The sequence below is a fragment of the Piliocolobus tephrosceles genome, unplaced genomic scaffold (genome assembly GCF_002776525.5).
Source record: "Piliocolobus tephrosceles isolate RC106 unplaced genomic scaffold, ASM277652v3 unscaffolded_20, whole genome shotgun sequence".
In the NCBI taxonomy this organism is placed as follows: Eukaryota; Metazoa; Chordata; class Mammalia; order Primates; family Cercopithecidae; genus Piliocolobus; species Piliocolobus tephrosceles.
Window position 1 is genome coordinate 2,980,919 of NW_022302087.1, and position 23,160 is coordinate 3,004,078.

At 37.5% G+C, this 23,160-nt stretch overlaps 1 protein-coding gene across 1 annotated transcript in view; it reads left to right on the plus strand.

Moving 5' to 3' along the window:
- Positions 1 to 23,160, plus strand: part of IFT57 (intraflagellar transport 57) — a 68,461-nt gene that overhangs the window by 28,912 nt on the left and 16,389 nt on the right. Inside the window, exon 6 of the mRNA XM_023212591.3 lies at positions 2,463 to 2,585. Within this exon, the coding sequence (XP_023068359.1) occupies positions 2,463 to 2,585 (123 nt within the window). The remainder of the gene's footprint in view (positions 1 to 2,462; positions 2,586 to 23,160) is intronic.

The window sequence follows — 23,160 nt, forward strand, 5'->3', positions numbered from 1 at the left end:
CAGAACTGCTGCTGAGAGGGCATGCTGTCTTGTTGCAGCCTGATTTTGCAGGGTTGGGATGTGGGGGTCCATAACCTTGGCAGGAGTAACCCTGTGTGTATACCCACACACATGCCCTGAGGTCAGGGCTCACATACCACTAGCAAGGCATATGTCCTCCCTACCCCAGCCCCCATTAGTTTATCCTGTGTGGTATAGAAAATGAGAAATTGGGTCTCATGGAGTCTAAGACAGGTACTCAGATGTGCCGGTGAATGTGCATATGCCTAGTTCTTCCAAACATATGCATCTTATTGATGCCAGTGTGAATTTACATGGCAGAGAACCTTCCCTATTGCTTTAGGTTTTGACACAGAGACCCATTATCTCTTTTCCTGCCATCATACACAGTCTCATGTAACTTCACACGTATCTACTTTGTGAATGAAGCACCTCCTTCCCTAGCTATGATACTCTTGTGCTACCCTAGATCCAATTTATATAGAAGTATACAGCATTAAGTACTCTAAATAATACAATGTTTCCATATTTAGATGTTTGAAGTAGAATCTTGAGCTTTTTTTTTTTTTTTTTTTTTTCACATGTAATGTTTTGGGTTTTTATACTTCTGGTTTTCTAAATGGAATACATTCAGACTACGTATTAGAAAGTGTAAAAACGTGTATTAGTTATCCATTCTCAAATGGTGAAGTTAGAAATATGTAGTCCCTTGAATCTGAACAAAAAGCAGTATAGGCTTTAAGGCTCTGAGTCTAAACAGGACTTGCTGTTATGAGCTAGGAGGTAGGAGAGGCTTTCTTATGTTAGCACTGTTCCAGAGTCTTAGTTGGGAGTGAGTTCAAAGCCTCTAAAGACCTCAGGCTCCCACAGAAATACAAACCCTAATGTAAGATTAATCTTCTGGTTAGTGTTACATCTGATTGGAAAGACTAATCCAATGAGCTTTCATTTAAGAAATGTGATTTTAGTGATATAAATATATATTGGGAATGTAATTTCATCATGAGGTTGTTCACCTAGTTTTTATTTTTAAATTTTGTATTATGGAATGTTTCAAACGTATACAAAATTAGAATAAGGTAATGAACATGCCACATTATCCAGTTTCAACAGTTGTTAGCATTTTGTCAATCATGTTTTATTTAAAGCTGCCTCCCTTTTTTTCTTTGCCTCATAGTATTTCAAAGTAAAATTCAGACATCTTGTCAATTCATCAGTAAATATTTTAGCATTTATTTCTAACTTATAAGGCCTTTTTAAACAAAACCATGTCATGTCATACCTATAAAATTAGTAATTTCTTAATATCATCCAGTATTCTCCCATATTAAAACTTCACTGATTGTTTCAAAAATATCTTTTGGTAGATTATTAAAATTAGAATTCATATAAGGTTCATACATTTTATGTCTGTTTGTATCTCTTTAGTCTCTTTTTCTCTATATAAACATTGATATTTTAATTTTTTCTTTAGATTTACTTATAATTTATTAAGAGAGTTAAAGGGAAGAATTGATACCAAAATTACTGCCTTAGATTTTATCTGTAAATCATTAATCTACATTATTTATATTTTCAGATCCATACATACTTAATGCTGAAATGTGAAGGGGTGGGAAAAAAGAAAAGAGTGGGCCTTTTTTTGTTGTAATTCAAAAACAATTATGATGGATTTTTATTATTCCAATGTAGAAACCAAATGCAGAAATTTGGCCCCCTCCCTAGTTGAGTTCAAGTATGTCTATATTAAATTACCCTTTAAGCTATATTATAATTTGACCTAATAAATTATCACTTCAATTATGAATACAAATTTTGTAAATAGCAATTCTTTCCTTCTGGAATTTTTTTATATTTTGTCTTTCAGATTTGGGGTTTGTATTTCAGTATAATAAATTTAAGTGTTTCTTTCTTTCTTTTTTTTTTTTTTCGAGACAGAGTCTTGCTCTGTCACCCAGGTTGGAGTAGTGCAGTGGCGTAATTTTGGCTCACTGCAAGCTCCACCTCCCGGGTTTACGCCATTCTCCTGCTTCAGCCTCCCGAGTAGCTGGGACTACAGGCACCCGCCACCATGCCTGATTTAAGTGTTTTCTTACCAAACATGAGTGAGTTTTCTTACCAAACATCTTTTCTACTATTACCAATTAACATACCTAAATGGCTTGTTGATCCATTTGATGGTATTCCTATTGAGTTGTATCTGATGTCTCAGGAACATTTTTCCTTGTAAAAATAGTTGAATCATATATTTACTTCTTTTTTAATATGTATTTTGCTATTCTACCAGGTTGGCGCATTATTTTCTTTCAACATTGTAGGAAGACAGAAAAGAATTTCTTCTTCCACTATAATTTTAACACTACCAATTCTTGATTTAAATTGTGCAGTACTGCTAAAATGCCTCAAATTTTTACCATTTCTTTTTATAAACTCTCAATCTTGTGATATCTTTCCTTTCTTAGGATATGAACGAGACTGCCAAACAAGAAGATATTTTGGAATCCACAACAGATGCTGCGGAATGGAGCCTAGAAGTGGAACGTGTACTACCGCAACTGAAAGTCACGATTAGGACTGACAATAAGGTATCAAAGAGGGAACACATTACCTTAAAAAAAAAATGTTATAAGGAAACTTCAGGGTTAGGGGTACTCCCAATTATAAAAATTATTAAAGAAGGGCAGTAGGATTCAGTTTTCAGCATTTTCGTCTTAATAAGGATTTAACAAATTGTTGTTGAATAACTGAATAATATAATCTGGTCCAAAAAGTGAAGCAAAGATCTTTAAAAGAGTGATTTGGAAGACATCATATTTGCCTGGTGTTGTGGGGTATTTTCTCAGAAGATTTTCTGGGAAATCATATTATGTTTAGATGAATAGGAATTCCATGACCATACCAATGGATTAGAGTTATAAGATAGGTCAGAGCTCTGCTGCATGGCAAAACAGCAAGCAGCCTGGAAGTGCTCTTAGATAATCTATTCGATACACGTGATTAAAAATAAAATGCTGGCCAGGTGCCATGGTTCACGCTTGTAATACCAACACTTTAAGAGGCCGAGGTGGGCAAATCATGAGGTCAGGAGTTCAAGACCAGCCTGGCCAACACAGTGAAACCCCATCTCTACTAAAAGTTCAAAAATTAACTGGGCATGGTAACACACGCTTGTAATCCCAGCTACTTAGGAGGCTGAGGCAGGAGAATTGCTTGAACCCCGGAGGCAGAGGTTGCAGTGAGCCAAGATTGCACCACTGCACTCCAGCCTGGATGACACAGCGAAACTCCATCTCTAAATAAATAAATAAAATGTTAAAATAATCAAGAAGTCATATTTAATAAGATTTGGGGATTAGACCAGATTAATTCACCCATTGTATCAAGTTTCTACTTCCTTTCTAGTTACAATTTGATAAATACTGTTGTATTAGTTCGTTTTCGTACTGCTATAAAGAACTGCCCAAGACTGGGTAATTTATAAAGGAGAGGTATAACTGACTCATAGTTCAGCATGGCTGTGGAGGCCTTAGGAAACTTACAATCATGGCAGACGGCCAAGGGGAAGCAAGGCATCTTCTTTACAAGGCCGTAGGAAGGAGAAGAAGTGAGCAGGGGAAATGCCAGACAGTTACAAAACCATCAGATCTCGTGAGAACTCACTCACTTTCACAAGAACCCCATGGGGAAACCATACCCATAATCCAGTCACTTCCCACCAGGTTCCTCCCTTAACACTTGGGGATTACAATTCAAGATGAGATTTGGGTGGGGACACAAAGCTAAACTGTGTAATTCTGCCCCTGGCCTCTCCCAAATCTCATGTCCTTAACATTTCAAAACACAGTCATGCCTTCCCAACAGTCCCCCAAAGTCTTAACTCATTCCAGCATTAACCCCAAAAGTCCAAGTCCAAAGACAAGGTTAATCTGAGACAAGGCAAGTCCCTTCTGCCTAGTAGCCTGTAAAATCAGGGTTTGAACTGCACAGGTCCATTATAGGCAGACTTCCCAATAAATGTTACACCCAGTATGCCTGCTATTCTGCGTCCTCTTCCACCTCCTCTTCCCCTTCTGCCTCTGCCACCTCTGAGACAGCAAGACCAACCACTCCTCTTACTCCACATGAAGACAATGAGGATAAAGATCTTTTTAGTGATCCACTTCCACTTAATGAATAGTAAATGTATGTTTTCTTTCTTATGATTTTCTTAATAACATTTTCTTTTCTCTAGTTTACTTTGTTGTAAGAATGCAGTATATAATACATATAACATAAGGAATACGTGTTGTTTATATTATCAGTATCATTTCTAGTCAAAAGTAAGCTGTTAGTAGTTAAATTTTTAAGGAGTCAAAACTTATACATGGATTTTCCACTGCACAAAGTGATTGGTGCCCCTAACGACCAACCTCTGCATTGTTCAAGGGTCAACTGTAATGACTTCAGAATAAGTTAATAGGTAACTAGGCAATATTCTTCCAGTAGTAGTGTAAATATTTCTACAAAAGGGGCTAAAGAGACATCTAGATGAAAAGACTGAAGGAGAATTTTCATCCTTGGAGAAGGTTGGACATAAGCCCCCAGCATTATGGAACAAGGTTCTAGAGAAGCTTATCACTCTGAAAGCGTGATCCAGTGTCTGCTTCCCCTCACCCCCACAAAAATCTTACAAACATCGCTGTTTTCAGAATGCCTTAGAAGCTAATTTATTCTTAGAATGTCTGGATTTGAGCTTGTACAACTGTGTCTTAGAGCAGGTAGGAAGTAAGCTAGACTCCTAGAACAGTCCCAGGATAGGGTGAGAACAACAGAGGTCTTACTACACTGTGAACAGCTGTAAACAAACTCTATTCAAGGTAAGTGGACAAATCCTGTAGTCCATTTACCTACTCGTTATAGAGGACAACTATTAAATGATTGCATTGCAGGTGAATGCTTTGGATAGCTCTCATATCTAAAAATATATTAGTAAGAATTTCTTCTTCACTGATTAAGCAAAATCTTCTGGAAGTCATTTGCAAAAATGTGATTTCTGATTTTTTGGTTTTGTCAGAACAAATTCTTTTCATAAAATTAAAATTCACTATGATTGTGATTCTGGTTAGAATGATGTGTTAAAAATAATTGTATAGTTAGCAACTCTCAGTACAGCTTAATGCCACAAGGAAGCAAGTTTAATTTGTTTACTTTCAAGCTAAGTAAACTCTGGAAGTCAGACATCTCATTTGAAGTCTAATAGGAATTTTTTAGTTTGCAGTCATTGATTTTTGCATTAATAGGAGTAATTTAAGAATATAAATGTAGCTGCTAACACCTACTCTTTTACAAAACTATGTACAGGTCAAATTCTATAACAGACCAGTATTGCCATCATCAGAATCCTAAGTTTTTAAATAATCAATGTCCTTCTGATTTGGGAAAGAATTAAGGAGTTGAAAGTTGAACCCTTATTCTCGTGCCATTCTGTAGGCCTCAATCTTATGAGGATATATTCTGTCAAATTAATTTTAATTATAAAATTAAGTTTTATGGCCAGCATTCCAAAGTATCAGATAAAGGTTTTTTTCATTATTTTTTAGAATATGTAGATATCATTTTGTATTTAGATCTTTGTGGTAAAAACTACTGACCAAAGTCATATTTGATTGCTTTTTTAGAATTCTTCTTTAGATGGTTTGATCTTTGTGTCTAGTATTTTACAAACTCCTCTTTCTTTTAAGTCTTTCAGATATAGCAATTGGGAAATACAACTTTAGGGTCAGGTGAATTCTTTATTTAGCTTATTTAAAAATAAATGTATATACTGGCTTGGGAAAATAAGGAGCTAATGAAAAGTTTTTTATGTCTCAGAAATAAAAATAAACCATCTGGTTACATATGAGCTCTCTTCTCACAGACTCATTCTCCTCTGGAAGAGGTGTACTCCAGCATCATGGTCGACCTTTTCCTTCTCCACTCCTCACTCTACCAAAATCAAAACCTTTCTTTTCCCTTTGGCCAAAATAATAACCTTTCACTCAACACAGGCTATCCAGGGCATCTAGAGATTTCACTTGTGTGTTTTAAAGAAAAGAGAAGAAAAGAAATGTATTATTTTGGGGTCAGTGGGTTTTACTGGTCAGTGTTGGATTAATTTTGAAGTGGTTTAGAGGTGAGAGAGACAAAAGTAAAGGACCTCTGTTATTTAAATTTGGTAGTAAATAAGTCCCATATTTATTTGGCTCTGGATCAAATATGTGTTTTGCTTTTTTCTCTCACGCTTTTTTTTTTTTGAATCGGGCAGCCTTCTGAGCCATGGTAGGCTCAGACACTCCTTTTTTTTTTTTTTAACTTACATGAAAACAAGTTTATTAGAGAAGTAAAGAAACAAAATAATGGCTACTCCATAGGCAGAGCAGCCTTCTCTCACACATTTATTCTTTTTATGCTTCCTAGCAGGGAATTACAGAAAAGTAAATCTCCTCCTCTATTCTTTTTATATATTTTAATGTATGTGCTTTGATGAGATTATCATATAGCAATATTTTATTTTGTATATTCACCATAATATTGCAACAAGGTTTTTATTGCAAAACTAGCCTATCCCTATTGTCTGGCACCACTTGCTACTATTGCCAGTTCTCAAAGAATGCAAACTAATTTTAATATTAGCTTAAACAGAATACAATTAGGGAAGTAAATGTTGCCAAGAATACAAGTAGTATGCTTCACAGCTGAAGATAAAGAATTTTTGTTTTATGCTGATTTGAATGGACCATATTAATGGTTCATTTTTTTGGCATTGATTATAATGTTCCTGGTAATTACAGTTGACCCTTGAACAACATGAAGGTTAGGGATGCCAACCCCTGTGCATTTTAACTCTTGACTCTTCAGAACTTACCTACTAATAGCTTATTGTTGGCTGGACATCTTACTAATAACAGAAACAATTAACAGGTATTTTGTATGTTGTATGTATTATACTCTGTATTCTTACAATAAAATAAGCTAGAGAAAAGAAAATGTTAAAAAAAATCATAAGGAGGAGAAAATATATTTACTATTCATTAAGCGGAAGTGAATCATCATAAAGGTCTTCATCTCCATTGTCTTCACATTGAGAAGGCTGAGGAAGGAGTACGGGCTAGAGGAGGAGTTGATCTTGCTGTCTCAGGGATGGCAGAGGCAGAAGAGGTGGAGGAAGAGGAAGGGGAGGCAGGAGAGGCAGGCACACTGGTATGACTTTACAGAAATGCATTCAAATTTCTGGCTTTTTTTGCTTTTTCATTTCTTTAAAAACGTTTCTGTATAGTACCAATTCTTCCACAATTTGCTTTAATTTTGTGTAATTAGAAGGGTTCACGTTATAAAAGAAGTCCAAAGTAGTCTTGAATAATCAGAGCCCTTCTGCCAGACTGTCCAGTATCATATTTGTTTTCTGGTACTACTTCTTTGTCTTCCTCCTCATTGTTTGTCACGGTTTGGAAGCACTTATCTCCATCAAGTCATCTCCTATTAATTTCCTCTGGTATGTTTATTAACTCTTGAATTTCTCCAAATCCATATTTTGAAACTTGTTATCCCCACCAACAATTTTTTTTTGGCATAGCCACAATCTCTTTCATGATTTCCTTGATTGTCTCTGTCATAAATCCTGTGAAGCCATGCACAACATCTGGCACAGTTTTCTTCAGCAGGAATTTGTTTAAGACTTGATGACTTTCACAGCTTTTTCTGTGACAACAATGGTATCTTCATTGATACAATCCTTCCAGACTTTTATGATGTTCCCTCTTTTGGGGATCCACAGTGTTGACAATTCTTTCCATAGAGTACTATGTGTAATAAGAGTTAAAGGTCCTTTTGACCCCTGATCTACTTTCTGAATTGGAGACTTTGTGTTTGGGGGCAACTAGACCACTTCAGTGCCTTCAGTGTTGAACTCATGGGGCTCTGGGTGACCAGGGGCATGGTTCAATATCAAAAAACTTTAAAGGGCAGTCTCTTACTGACAAGGTACTTCTAGACTTCAGGGATAAAGCATCAATGGAACCACTCCAGAAAACGGGTTCTCAATGTCTAGGCCTTTTTCTTGCACAACTAAAAGACTGGCAGCTGGTGATTATCTCTTCCTTTCAAGGCTCAGGGGTTAGCAGTTTATAAATAAGGGCAGCCCTAATCATAAACCCAACTATATTTGCATAAAACCAACTACATTTGCATAAAACAGTAGAATTAGCTTATCCATTCCTGCTTTAAATCCTAGTGCTGGCAGGAGAATCCCTTGAATCTGGGAGGGGGAGGTTGTGGTGCGCTGAGATTGCGCCATTGCACTCCAGTCTGGGCAACAAGAGCGAAACTGTCTCAAAAAAAAAAAAAAAAAAAAAAAAAAAAAATCCTAGTGCTCACATCTCTTTCTTACTAATAAATGTCTTTGTGGCACTTATTTTTTTTCATAACAGGGCACTTTAGTCTGCATTAAAAACCTGTTTAGGCAGATATCTTTTCTCCACAGTGATATTCTTAATGGCACGTAGGAACTCATCTTCTGCCATTTAGTCATCAGAAGCTGAGTCTCCTGTTACCTTGACACTTCTTAAAGCCAAACCTCTTTCAAAAATTATCAAACCATCCTTTGCTGGCATCAAATTTTCCAGCTTTAGATCCTTCACCCTCCCTTTGCTTTAAATTGTCATATAATAATAACTTCATTTTTTCTTGAATCATAATAGAGGCTGTAAGTATATCTTTCTTACACCCACATAAAAGCTGCATTTTCAGTAAAAGAGAAAAAGTATTTTGCAAAAAGTGAAAGGTTTTTGTGCCTGCTGTCATAGCTGCAGTGACGGCTTCATAAATTTTCTTTTTTTACAATGGTTCTTATGCCGGATTCATTTATCTTGAAATGACAGGCATCCTCAGCTACAGACCTCAATCTACAGTACATATCAAGGAATTCATCTCTTTATTGTAATGTCAGGACTTTTCTCTGCTTCTTGGGAGCACTTCCAGCATTGCAGGTGACATTTGTATGGGTCCCATGGTGTTATTCAGGGTTTTCGCTAAACAGGAAAAATACTTGAAGATATTGCACCAAACATGAAAAGTACATGAAAACCTCAAGAAATAACTTTTTACTGTGATACATGATTTATTATAGAGACTAACTGCTCACTTGGACATGATTAACCTCACACATTTTAAGCAATATTTGCAACACTTGAGCTCATCACAATAACAAGAGGGGGCTACAAAATTATTATAGTAGTACAGATTATACTACAGTTAATTTTATACACTTATGATTTAATACTGCATATCTACCTTTGTTTACATTTCTGTCAACTGCAAATGGTGCCACCATGTACAGTCTGTGTTTGTGTGCATAAATTTTGGTAAACTTTAATTTTTTATAATTTTTTTGTATATTTATGGTAGTAAATAACGTAGACTAGTATCTATGTATATTTTATGTGTTTATAACATATCTAGCTTTTTCTTAATTTTTTCGATATTGTAGCCTATGTGGTTCATCTGCAAGTTTTTCAAATTGTTGCAAATCTCTAGAAATTTTTTGTATGTATTTATTGAAAAAAGTCTGCATGTAAGTGGACCCATGGAGTTCAAACCAGTGTTGTTCAAGGGACAACTGCACTTCTAGGGTGGTTATGTATCCAGAGAACAATTCAGATCTGCCCCAAGTTGAAATAATGTGTGTAAAGATGCAGCCAGAAGTTCTGCTAAGAGAGTAAAAATCAGGCAAATCCTAGCTCATGCTATTTTAGTAATGCCTCAGTTATGACCTAATGAGTACAGCTCAGGAGTCAATTTCTTAGAAACTGACTGTCTGAGGATACCTAAACTAGAGTAGTGCTTTAGGACAATTATTGAAGGATAATATTTTCCTACATAATTAAAAATTTTTTAATTCCTTATAGTAACATATAAACTTTTTAAATTTTTAAATGAATCAATTGAAAGTTGCTGAGTTGAATATAACAAAAGTTGAAGCTGAGCTGCCAAAGAATTCTCCATGTTCCATATTTCTGGAGAAATAGAAAAGGTGAATGCATATTCATATAAATTTTTACTTTCTGTAATTTTGATTAATTTTAAATTGCTAAAGAAATATTTAATGCTGTTTCTTGAGGAAGAATATTCTATCTTTTTGAGTTTTCTTTTTACTACAAAAAGCAAACCTTTGACTTTGTTAAAATAAATGGAGACCATCCAAGTGAGACCAAGCAAAGGCTATTTATTCAGAGCTTACTGTATAGCAAGGGAGTCAGCCACCGTCATCTCCGTTTGGCAAAGACTCAAAAGCAGGTAGGGAAATTTAAATGATTTTTAGTGGAAAAAAGGGAAGATTTACTGTATGTTCAGATATGGCTGGTAATCTTCAGGTGGGCTAAACTAGAAGCAGGATATAATATGTGACTGGCTGGTTAAGGGAGGGGAGGATATTTGGCTTTGTCTGGTTGGTCCTACACTGGAAGTGGGTGGCACGCAAAAGTGGAAAAGCCAGCAGTCATTGATTAAACCCTGTTCGGGACTGATTGATACAGGGGCTGTGGTTTTGCTTCCTGGTCTGGCTGCTGCAGATGGTGGGTCACAGTTATATATTTGTATATGAGCTGGCTGTTGTCTGTTGTTTATTTGTACAATTAGTGTCTCAACTTCATGTATTGACCCAAAGGAAAGTGGCTTCTAAAATCATCAATCCTATTAGTCTTTATCAAGAGCATGATTTTTTTTCAAGGCAAGTTTTTTTTTAATCACAATGGAAACCAAATAATCATTAATAATATTTATTCCTGTTCTCTAGAAATAAGGAAGAGCAGAAAGTGTGAAATCAGTTTTCAACTAAACCCTACTTAGGCCCTTTTCTTCAATTATGCAGTACTTACTACTAAACGATTGTGCATTATAGTGATTTAATATTAGGTATTTAATGCAATGAAAAAATGTTCTAACATGCTTTAATGCCCTGTGGATATTGTAATTAGAATTTTGATTAATGACTTAAGTAGATTTTTTTCCAAATTATAATTAAATGTTTCCTACTTTGTTGTTTTAAAAGATGTTGGGTAGGTATCCCCTTCATTCCCCCAAAATGTCTCTAGTATTAATTATTATGTAAATCTTCAGATTCATTACAAGGAATTTAGATAAAGAGATTATTTTTAAAAGGCCTTGGAAGTATTACAGCATGTGTTTCTAATGATCTCAAACCTTTGATTTACTGCACTGCTTTTTAATACTTACCTATTCGTTTAGTGTCTGACTTAGAGTGCAGTTGTAAAAAGAACCTTAAACTTTAAATTTCAACTCCAAGCCATTGGATTTTGTTTTAACATAAATAAACTGTATAAGCGTTGCCTTGAGTGATTCACAGCAGGAACAATTCTGGAAGAGTCATTGTGCCAAGGATGGAATCATTGCAATAGTATTGAGCCCCTGGGCCTCTCTAGTCACAGTGAGAGCCAAAACCTGAGAGAAAGAACAGAGGCCTCCTTTAATCAGCAGGTAGAATTCCATTTAAATGAACCCGGAGGGACCACAGAATTGCTATATTAGATCTAAGTCTCTTAGAATTGGAAGCCAAATCCTGCAGAAAGTTACAATGGTAGGCTTTCTCATATTATAGACAAATCTGTATCCTCTAGAAACAATAGAGGATTTTTCCCTCTCATTCCAAAGCAGTGGAAAGGGTAACTTGATTTGACCTTCTGCCATGGATGCAATATAAGTGGGTATTAATAAAATTTAGCTTCTCTAAATATTTTTGATCTTCAGGGATTTATAAATTGTTATAATTTAGGAATAAAGAGTCTTTGTTAAGACTTATACTCTGGTTGTTAGTTAGGATATGTTGGTAGGTTTCTTGCATCCATAAGCAAAAATAAATATATAATCTATATATATAATATATAATAATATATATATTATATATAATCTGTGGCCTAGAATATGGGAATACTTTTTGTGTATATAATTGTTATTAAAATGGGACTCTGCCTGTTATTTGAATAATGGAGAAACTACAGTTATAATTCTTACAGATTTTCTGGTAGACCTTCTGTTGAGAAATATTCACGTAATTTAAAGAAAAACAAGGTGCCAAATAAAAAAAAAATTAGCTTTTACAATTACCAGTAACAAATGTAAATACAGGTGGCAATAAGTCGGTCTCCATGTGGCTCGATGCAGGAATAATAGCTCCAATTACTGTCACAAATGTTTGTAATTGTATCTATTGCTGCCAGACAATAAATGCTTTTTAATATAGTAAGGCCATAAATGTACATGCTGCTGTTATTTAAACAAAATACAATTTTCAGTTGAATGTATTCTTAAAACACCTGCTATAATCAGAAAGAGGTGAATGCTATCAAAATAAACAGCCTAAATTAACTAGACACACATACATTTTTAGAGCAGCTTGTATGATTACTCAACTGCCATGACGTCTCAGAGAATGAGGGGAACTATTCACTGATGGACTTTCACAGACAAGCTTTCTTTAAGAGACTACACAAAACAGAATGTTGTTCTGGGCTGTTGTATTTGTAAACAAGTGTTATTTTGTGGACTTAAAGTTGTATTGCAAGGTCAGCTGTTTGTTTCATGTGGATCCTGGACAGAGATCAAAGTTGTGGGAATATTGTGCTTAAAATTATACATGTAAAAATACAGTAAAGGGTTGGAGAAAAACCCAGCTATTCTTAAGCAACTAAAAAAGATTTGTAGTTGCTTCTGCCTTAGTCTTGTTGAACATTCAGGATATTCTGTGTTTAAAGATAGTTGATGATTCCTTCCTTCCTGTTTACCCTGAGTGTGATAAATGTTTCAACTGGATCAGAGAAAGTTTCCATTTATCATAAGTTGAAATAAGAGAATGACTGTTTTTGCTTTAGAGATTACCATCAGTTGTAACTAAAGAGCATCAACAGTGGTAGCAGTTTTAAGGAAATAACCAATAGACTCCATGTTATATAAATACTGCAGAGGGAAGTTGCTGATGCCTCACTGCTGATACACCTCAACTAGACATTTGTGATTGAAAGCAGTGAATTAATACACATTGATTATAATTAAAATTTCTAGACTACCTAAATATTTTATTATTGCAAAGAATGATTTGTTTTTTAAAATTACATAATATGAACTATGAATTGAAGCATAAAGCCTTTGTCATATGGACCTTCCTATAAAATGTACTTTTTGTTGGCTTGACTCATTTTTCTAATCAATTATATTAAAGTGGTTCTATCACTGAGTTTTATTAAAAGTTTCTTAATATTCTACGGCCGGGCGCGGTGGCTCAAGCCTGTAATCCCGGCACTTTGGGAGGCCAAGACGGGCGGATCACGAGGTCAGGAGATCGAGACCATCCTGGCTAACACGGTGAAACCCTGTCTTTACTAAAAAAAATACAAAAATCTAGCCGGGCGAGGTGGCCAGCGCCTGTAGTCCCAGCTACTCGGGAGGCTGAGGCAGGAGAATGGCGTAAACCCGGGAGGCGGAGCTTGCAGTGAGCTGAGATCCGGCCACTGCACTCCAGCCTGGGCGACAGAGCGAGACTCCGTCTCAAAAAAAAAAAAAATGTCTTAATATTCTAACAAATTTTACCTCTATGGTTTTTATCCCATTAATTTGATTTTGTTTCCTTCTACCAAGTAACAATTTATGTTTCTTGGTTTTTCAAATATGCAGGAGAAACCTCTATTGTTTTTAGGGTTTTTTGAGCTAGGAGGAAGTGGGGAGTTTTATCAGTATGAGATCCAAGTTTTGGTTCGTACATTCCTGAAGTTGGGAGTACTATTGGGGTCACCTGTTCTGGTGTTCCACTGTAGTTACTCAGCATCTTATAAAATAATTAAATTCTCATTTGACCTCTGGATGTTCCCACATTCTCACAGAAGCCTGATTCACTCCCTGTCTGACTTGCCAAATCTCTTCTCTTTGCTTGTAACTCCTTCTAAAGCCTGGAAATTCTTACTCAGAAGATCAATGTGGCCATATGAAAGGGGGTATTAATGGAGTAAGCATGAATAATAGGTCTGAGTCAACATATGAAAACTCTTTAGTTTCAGTAAAGATAGTCTTTGAGCATGTTAGAAATATAATTATTTCACTAAAAGGTATTATATTTAGAGATTATAGATCTCCAGTTTCAATTATGTGATAGGTAGGTGTGAGAATACCAGTGATTATCATCGCCTTCCTTACCGATGATGTATAATGTTTTATTTTTCTCTACGAGAGGAATTTCTAGAAAGCAGGAACATCCCTGAGGAAACACATATTTCCAGTGATCATGATTATTCCCACATTGCCTGCAACAAATACAGTGTAGCAGGATGAGCCGCAGACAAAACTCCTCAGACACCAAGTTACAGAAGGAAGGGGTTTATTCAGCCGGGGGCATCGGCAAGACTTCAGTCTCAAGAGCCGAGCTCCCTAAGTAAGCAATTCCTGTCCCTTTTAAGGGCTCACAACTCTAAGGGGGTGTGTGTGAGAGGGTTGTGATTGATTGAGCAAGCAGGGAGTACGTGACTGGGGGCTGCATGCACTGGTAATTGGATCGGAACAAAACAAGATAGGGATTTTCACAGTGTATTCCTATACAATGTCTGTAATCTATAGATAACAGAACCAGTTAGGTCAGGGGTGGATCTTTAACTACCAGGCCCAGGGTGTGGCACCGGGCTGTCTGCTTGTGGATTTCATTTCTGCCTTTTAGTTTTTACTTCTTCTTTCCTTGGAGGCTGAAATTGGGCATAAGACAGTATGAGGGGTGGTCTCCTCCCTTATTCCCCTCTTTGAGACTGTCACTCATTTTATTAGTGGGAGTTCTCACTTTCATTTTCACTATCCATGTCTTCTTGCAAGACAGATCGATAGTGATTTATATAGTACATTTGTGCTGAGGCATGTTGGTGAACTAAGGTAGCGATGAAGCTATCATTCGAAGAAGTACAGGTAGTAAACGAGCGGTAAGTAGGTTCCTATTACTATTATAACTCTTATTATAAGGGTTTTAAATCCTCCTAGCGCTGGGAGTCATTTTCTAAACATGGCCCCAGGATCAAATCTATGCCATACTTGCACGGGCACATGTGCCAGTTTTGTCATATCTCTAATCATGTTTTCAACTACTTGTCCTTGATTATCTATGTGTAGGCAGCAACTAGTAAGGTTAAATTTCCTACAGACCTCTCCTTCAGCTGCTAATAAGTAGTCGAGAGCCAATCTATTTTGATAGATAGCATTTCTCATCTGAGTTTCTTGCCAGGCCAGAATAGTCAAGGCTCTGCCGGTTTTATAGTGATTATTTTTAAGACAGCTTGTAACCGTGTGATTCGGTTGATCATGTAAATGGGGGTCCGGTATCCCCATGAGCCGTCTTGTGCCCAAGTAGCAGGCCTATAATATTGTATGATTCTCTCAGAGGGCCATTTATCATTTTTTCAATTTCTTATAGCTATTCTTCTCTTTTTGTGAGAAGCATAGACAGGGAAGCCCAGGAGTTCGCCTGTTTTTATGGGCAGTAGGAAGAAAGGTGGTTTAATAGTGCCAATAACACAACTACCTGCCCACTGGTCAGGTAATTTGGTGTAAGCTCTATGCCCACATATCCAATACAGTCTAGTGGGGACTGTCCAGTCCCGGTGGGACTCCGGGTGGGTTCACACAGTTTGCAACTTTGGGAATTTGCTAAATGGATTTCTCTCTGTGTGATTCGAACTCCACCAAGTGACTGTTTTTGTGGTACCATTTTACAGTTTCTGTCTCAGACAACTAAGTCATCCTACGGGCTGAGTGAATTCTTTTCCTTTTCTAGCTATGCAATATTATCCAGTAATTGAGGCTTTTAGGACCCAGAAATTATCAGGGTGATTCTTTTGAGCTGGGAATTCATCAGGAACTGGGTCTGTAGGTACTAATTCTCCGGCTTCCGATGGCCGTTGATCTCTTATTACAGTTCCTCCACATACATAACATGAAGTGACATTGAGAGACTGGGCTACATGCTCGGCTAATTGCAAAAACAAATTCTTGTTTTTCCTAGAATTTCTGGTACTGGCACATTTAGTTTATCATAGAAGATTTGATACTGGCTCAGGACAGCGTTTATAAACTTTTTTTCAAACCATGATATTTACTTAAAGATCCAGTCTAGCTCCATCAATTTTTAGGGTTACATGTTCCCCTTTTGTTTCTAGCTCTAAGGGGTTACATTGTCCCTTAGTACAGGAAGGGCAATTTTTTCCTTTCTGAAGGTGGACTGGATCCTCTTCATCATTTTGTTTTCTTTTATTCAAGTGGCCTAAATGACACAAGACCAGTATTTATATTTATTTTCACACAGTCCTAATTTATGACAGATGTACTTATTTTCTGCCATTTAGCCTCTTTTCTAACTAAGAGAACCACACCTTATTCCTAACTTATTACTATTAATGACAGCACAGGCATCAAATTTTAAGGTGACTTGTTTGGGTAACCTTTTTGTTTTGTTTTGTTTTGGCTAACACTTTACTCATATCATTTATGAGCTCCCACCAGTCCTTAGTCCTTAATCTTATTTTAAGAACTGTGGTCATGGAGGCTCAGATGGGTCATAACACACATCAGGTTGGTCATTTCCTGGGCTACATACCTTGTATAGAATAATATTATACAAACAAGATTTTTTTTTTTTAGAGTTCCAGTGCGCTTATAATAACCATAAAATAATAGGACCGTAGCAACCTTTTGTCCTACCTCAGTGACTTAATGTATACACTGGTAACAGCCCTCAGTCTGAGGAAGGTCAGTTGAAGTTCTTACTGTACAAGTCCAAATTTTAAGGAAAATGAGTCCCGCGATGAGTTTCCTCATGCTTCCACTGTGCGTGGACCTGTCAGCTTCCAGGTGTGACTGGAGCAGGGCTTACCGTCTTCTTCAGAGTCACTTTGCAGGGGTTGGTGAAGCTGCTCCCATCCACGTACCGCTTACAGTCTACTGATGTTTAAGGATGGTCTCGGAGGTTGGGCCTGCTAGAATAAACTGAGTCCAACACCCTCTACACAGTTATGTTCCACTGTGCTCTCTGATACCGGGAACAAGGTAGTGGGGTTTAGGGTGTTTCAAACTTCAGTGGTTATGTGGGGATTTTCACATAGCAAGCTTTGGTACTTGGTTAATCTAGCATTTTTTAACCAATGATGTTCTTTGGTATTTATTAAAGTTACCACAGCATGGGGGGGCTTTATATTCAGGTTTGCCTAAGGGTTAGTTTATCTGCTTCTTGTGCTAACAGGGCCTTTGCTGCTAGGGTCCTTAGACCTGGGGACCAGCCTTTGGAAACTCTGTCTAGTTGTTTTGAGAGATGGGCCACTGACCTTGGCCAGGCCCCACAGTCTGGGTTAAAACTCCAACTGCCATTTTTTTTCTCTTTCTGACACATAGAGTGTAAAGAGTTTTGTCAGGTCAGGTAGCCTCAGGGCTGGGGCTGACATGAGTTTTTCTTTTAACTCATGAAAAGCTTGTTGCTATTGGTTGTAATAGATGTAGTTTAATCCACATTTTTATTAACTGTCACCTACTAAAATATTGACTCAAATCCTTCAACTATTTGATTTCAATCTTTAAATTGATCTGGTATTCCTCATGGGACTCTAATTGTGTCTAAATAGACATGAGAGTCGAAAGACCCATAAGGGGCTTCTCTCACTTTATGATGTCTTATTATTGTTATTTTTCCTTCTGGTTGATGAAAATGCCAGGGTGAAAGGGATAGCCAACTGGACTAAAGTACAAGTGCCACTCCAGTTATTCAGCAGAGTGCCCAGTAAAGGTCCACTACAATACCACCACACATTCGCTCGGGGATGAACAAGGGCTGACTGATTGATAAGTTCTTGAAAATTCTTAAGCTCACTGCATCCTTTCAAGGCTCCAAGGAATGCTAAGTTTCCTCCCTGCTGTGAGAGACACGAAGTGAACTTAGTGTTGGGAGACAGAAGCTGGATGGCCCTCGGGGGCTGACCCGCAGGGACTTTGGGATATAGCAGAGAGAGCCTGGCATGACTTATTACTCCAGGCTGTAGAATCCTGGAAAAGAACTATCTTGTAGCCTATACCTGGTCGACTGGAGGACCACCTTAGTGGAAGGGGGACAGTCTGGGCCTCTGGCCTGTCATGTGTGCAAGCATAACAATTGCTTTTGTTTAATGTGCAGATGGAATATTTGATCCATTTTAACCATGCATTTGCATCTTGGTATCCTGTCTTAATTGCTAAAGTTTGTCTTAAGTCTTTAACTTCTATGATCCTCTAGTAAAATGAATGTATGGTTTTAGGGAAATTACAAAAACCAATTGGGGCAGTCCATCCTTGCTCTTGAGTGGTCCACAGAACGTTGGACCAACTATGGCATGAAAGCTGTACATCGGGGGGCGACACTCCTGGTTGGCACTGGGGTCTTTATCGAAATCTCCCCAGATTAAATGGTCCTAGTTTACTAATGTCTAATCTGAGGAGAGTCAGGAGGGACAGAAGTACTTTTCTGAAGTAGAAAGCTGTCTTTGACTTGGCAAGTCCTCACAGGGTGTAATAAAGCAAGCATCAAATGCAATAGTTTGAGGCGAAATTGACTTGGTTATATTAATAACTAGATGGTCTGCAATAGAATGAGGAAAGAAGAAAGAGTAATAGAATAGATTAAAAGAGTTAAATTTTTCTTAGCTTTACTTTGGTAGGGTTTTTGTCAGGCCTCTGAGCCCAAGCCAAGCCAATGCATCCCCTGTGCTCCCCTGTGACTTGCAGGTATACGCCCAGATGGCCTGAAGTAACTGAAGAATCACAAAAGAAGTGAAAATGGCCGGTCCCCGTCTTAAGTGATGACATTATCTTGTGAAAGTCCTTCTCCTGGCTCATCCTGACTCAAAAAGCTACCCCACTGAGCACCTTGTGACTCCCACTCCTGCCTGCCAGAGAACAACCCCCCTTTGACCGCAATTTTCTTTTACCTACCCAAATCCTATAAAATGGCTCCACCCCTATCTCCCTTCACTGACTGTCTTCGGACTCAGCCCGCCTGCACCCAGATGAAATAAACAGCCTTACTGCTCACACAAAGCCTGTTTGGTGGTCTCTTCACATGGATGCGCATGACAGTTTTCCCCTGGGACTATGGCCCATGACTCGAGGGGTTGGCGCTTTCTTGACTTGGGTGTGACGAGTCCATCTTCTTTTTTTTTTTTTTTCTTGCTGTACGAACAGCAGTCTTGGTGGTTAGCAGCACAAGGTAGGGTCCTTCCCAGGCTGGCTCGAGGTTTTCTTCTTTCTGCCTTTTGATGAGAAAGTGATCTTCAGGCTAGTGTTGGTTTACTGGAAATTCTAGGGGTGGTACATGTGCTAAAAGACTTCGTTTTTTGTTTCTTTTTTTGTTCTTTTTTTTTTTTTTTTTGCAAGAAAGGAAAGTGGAAGATAAACCAAGTATATAATTTTTAAGAAATTAACCTTTTGTTTTAAATGTGGGGACCTTGGCAGTGGACTTTATAGTCCTTAGTGCCTTTTTACTGAGAAATTTCCTTTAGCAGCTATTTTTATTAGTTTTTAAACCAAAGAAAGCCAAATACCATTTTACATTTAACAATGCTTCTCGTATGATTTTTATACCAGATAAGCTAAGTTTTATCTTTATATTGTGTGTTATTAATGTTAAACCTAATTTTAATAAAACCTTGTGGACATATTTATTTAATTTTTAATGTTTGACCGTAAGTTAAGATTTTATAGACTCTTTTTAATCTTTTACTATTTTTGCTAAAGAGCAGGTTGGTGCTTTAAGAAAAACCTGTTATGCTTTTACTTTAATGTCCAGTTCACAGAAAAACTGGATGATACTTCTTTAACTTTAGCTAATATGTTTACACACAGAATGTTCTTTACAATTAACATTTTAAACCTTGCTTAAACCTTCAAAACAGTAAATTTTAACTTTTTAATCTAGGTAAAAATGTACATTCTTATGCCTCCTTATAATCCTTTTACCAAAGGTGTATTTTGCTTTTCTTATACACCTTGCACATAAACTGTTTTTTTTTTTCTATAGTTTTACATTCAGGAGGCCTAGTTACTTTTAAATTATACAACATTTTTTGCATAATTTTTTTTTAAACACTTTTTTAATAACCTTTTTTTCTTTCACGATTTTTGCAGGCAATTTTTTTTGACATGCCTTAACTTTCTGGCTTATTACAAACATTTCTTTCTTTAAACAACCAGTTAATTTATTTCAGGACAAGAATTTACCATATAACACTCTTTTTATATAAATTCCCCCCCCCCCCCCCCCTTTTTTTTTTTTGAAAATTTTCAACATAGTTCCTAGTGGGATGGGCTTACTTTGTGCCTCACCCATGTTTCCTCTGGACAGAACACCACGCTCACACCACACGCACACCACAAAACAATGAGTAGAAAGGGCACACACACACTTTTGTAGTTTACACCAAACCGAAATCAAAACCAACATCAGAGGATCCGAAATCCAAGCCAGGTCAAAACCAAAACCAAAGTATCAAGCAATCCAAGTCAAGTCAAAAACAAAAACCAAAGTGCCGGTACAGGCACACCGTGGGAGATCAGGCCACGCTTCCACTCAAATGGAGTGGGCAAGTTCCCAAGACCAGTCCTGTCAAGCAATTCAAACCAAATCAAAACCAAAACCAAAGTGCCGATAAAGGCACACTGTGGGTGATCAGGCCATGCTTCCACTCAAACAGAGTGGGCAAGTTTCAAAGACTAGTCTTACCAAGTTTTAGATGTCCAGACTCCAAGTGCCCGTTCCTTCCTGGTGTTCAGCCACTGCGTTGATCCTCCACGGGGGCCTGCCACACACTGCTCTGGCGAGGCACCCCACCAGGGCAAATGCCTACCCAGGAGCGCTCTCAGGATCCGCGTCGCTCAGGCTGGTTGGAGTCCCCCACAGAGATGTTCCACAGGGCAGGCTCAAGCCGCCTAAGGAGATGCCTCCTCCATCCACCATTCACCTCGCTTCCTGGTCAGGGAACCAAGAAATGTAGCAGGACGAGCGGCAGACAAAACTCAGACACCGAGTTACAGAAGGAAGGGGTTTATATGGCCGGGGGCATCGGCAATACTTCAGTCTCAAGAGCTGAGCTCCCTGAGTAAGCAATTCCTGTCCCTTTTAAGGGCTCACAACTCTAAGGGGGTGCGTGTGAGAGGGTCGTGATTGAGCAAGCAGGGGGTACGTGACTGGGGGCTGCAGGCACTGGTAATTGGATCGGAACAAAACAAGATAGGGATTTTCAGTGTATTCCTATACAATGGCTATAATCTATAGGTAACAGAACCAGTTAGGTCAGGGGTCGGTCTTTAACTTCCAGGCCCAGGATGCGGCCCCGGGCTGTCTACCTGTGGATTTCATTTCTGCCTTTTAGTTTTTACTTCTTCCCTTGGAGGCAGAAATTGGGCATAAGACAATATGAGGGGTGGTCTCCTCCCTTATTAGCACAATATGTACCACACATGGCTACTTAACTGTTTTTAAGTCATATGTGTAGTTCTTTAATACGTAAAAATAAAAATTACGCTTTTACACCACAAGAGTGTACCATAGAAGACTTTAAGCTGCTGACAATGGAAGAAAATGTCAGATTTAAAAATTCAGGAAAACCACATTCTATAATTATCCTGTAACCTAATGGGCATTTTTCATTAGAAAAGTTATTCAGTCTCATTTTTTAAAAGTTATTTAATTGAATAGACAGTCTCACTCTCTTTTTTTCTCTTTCTCTCACACATACACTCACATACACAAATAAATACACACATGAGTGCAGTAATGAAATGGATAACTCTGAGAATGAGAACAAGAAGAGATTGCAAATCTGCTTGTGCCAAGTGGCAAAAAGAGAATACAGATAATGTTCTTTTATTAGGGAAGGGAGGATTTTCTGTGGATGAAAGAAATATGCTGCTCATATCCTTGCAGAAAGCATGATAATTTATAGATTTTTGTCTGAGAAGTATTTCCTAGAGTAAACTTAGATATGTGCACCTCCTTCTATCACAGTATTTTCCTTGCCCCTTTTACTTAATCAGATTTTCTGCCATTCAGATTTGCAAAGAATTGTTGACCCTAGATGAGTTTTTAGACATGTCATAGGAAATCTCAAGACTTGTCACTTTTGGAATATAACTCCCACTTGGCCCTACCTTTTTACCACTGCAACTAAAATTAAAAGATTTAATAACTGAGTCTCTCCCTGTGGTTGAAATAGGGATTTGTTATCCAGATCCCCCAGGGCCTTGCTGCCCAGCCACAGAAAGTATGGTCAGCAGACAGCCTCTAGCTCTCCACTCTTTCAGTGGCAGATTTGCATAACTCAAGGTCTCGTCCTTCCTGCATCTGAGTATATGTGAGTTATTTCCAGTTTGGGACTATTATACATAATGCTGCTATGAAAATTGTTCTATATGTGTTTTAGCACATAGAAGAATTTTCATAGCATTATGTACATTTCTACTGGAATTTCTGCTAGGAGTGGAATTGCTAGGTCATGGTGTAGGTATGTGATCAGCTGTAGTAGACTCTGCCAAATAAATTTTGAAAGTGGTTAAAAAAATTATATTCCTGCCAGCACTGTATGAACTTTCAGTTGCTTCACATCTTTGTCAACATTCAGTAGTGTTTTAGTCTTTTTTAGTTTAATCATTGTGGTAGGTATGTTATGATATCTCATTGTCATTTTAATTTGCATTTCCTGGTTGACTTACGAGGTTGAGCCACTTTTTCATATGCTTATTTAGCTTTTGGATATCTTCTTTTGTGTTTAGCCGTCGGGCCATCTCCTTTTCCTTTTGATTTATAGAAGTTCTTTATATGTTCAGGATATGAATCCCTTGTCAGATACGTGTACTGCAAATATCTACTCTAGCTCTCCTTTTCCTTTGTGTATTATGATAAACAGTGACTTAATGTTAATATACTCAAAATGATTTTTTTGGAGGGAGTAAGTATGGCTAATACTTATGTTTTAAGAAATCTTTGCTAACCCCGATATTATGAAGATATTCTCGTACTGTTTTCTTTTTTAAGCTTTATTGTTTTGCCCTTCAGAAGATTTGTAGTCCATCTAAGTTTGATTCTTGTGTATG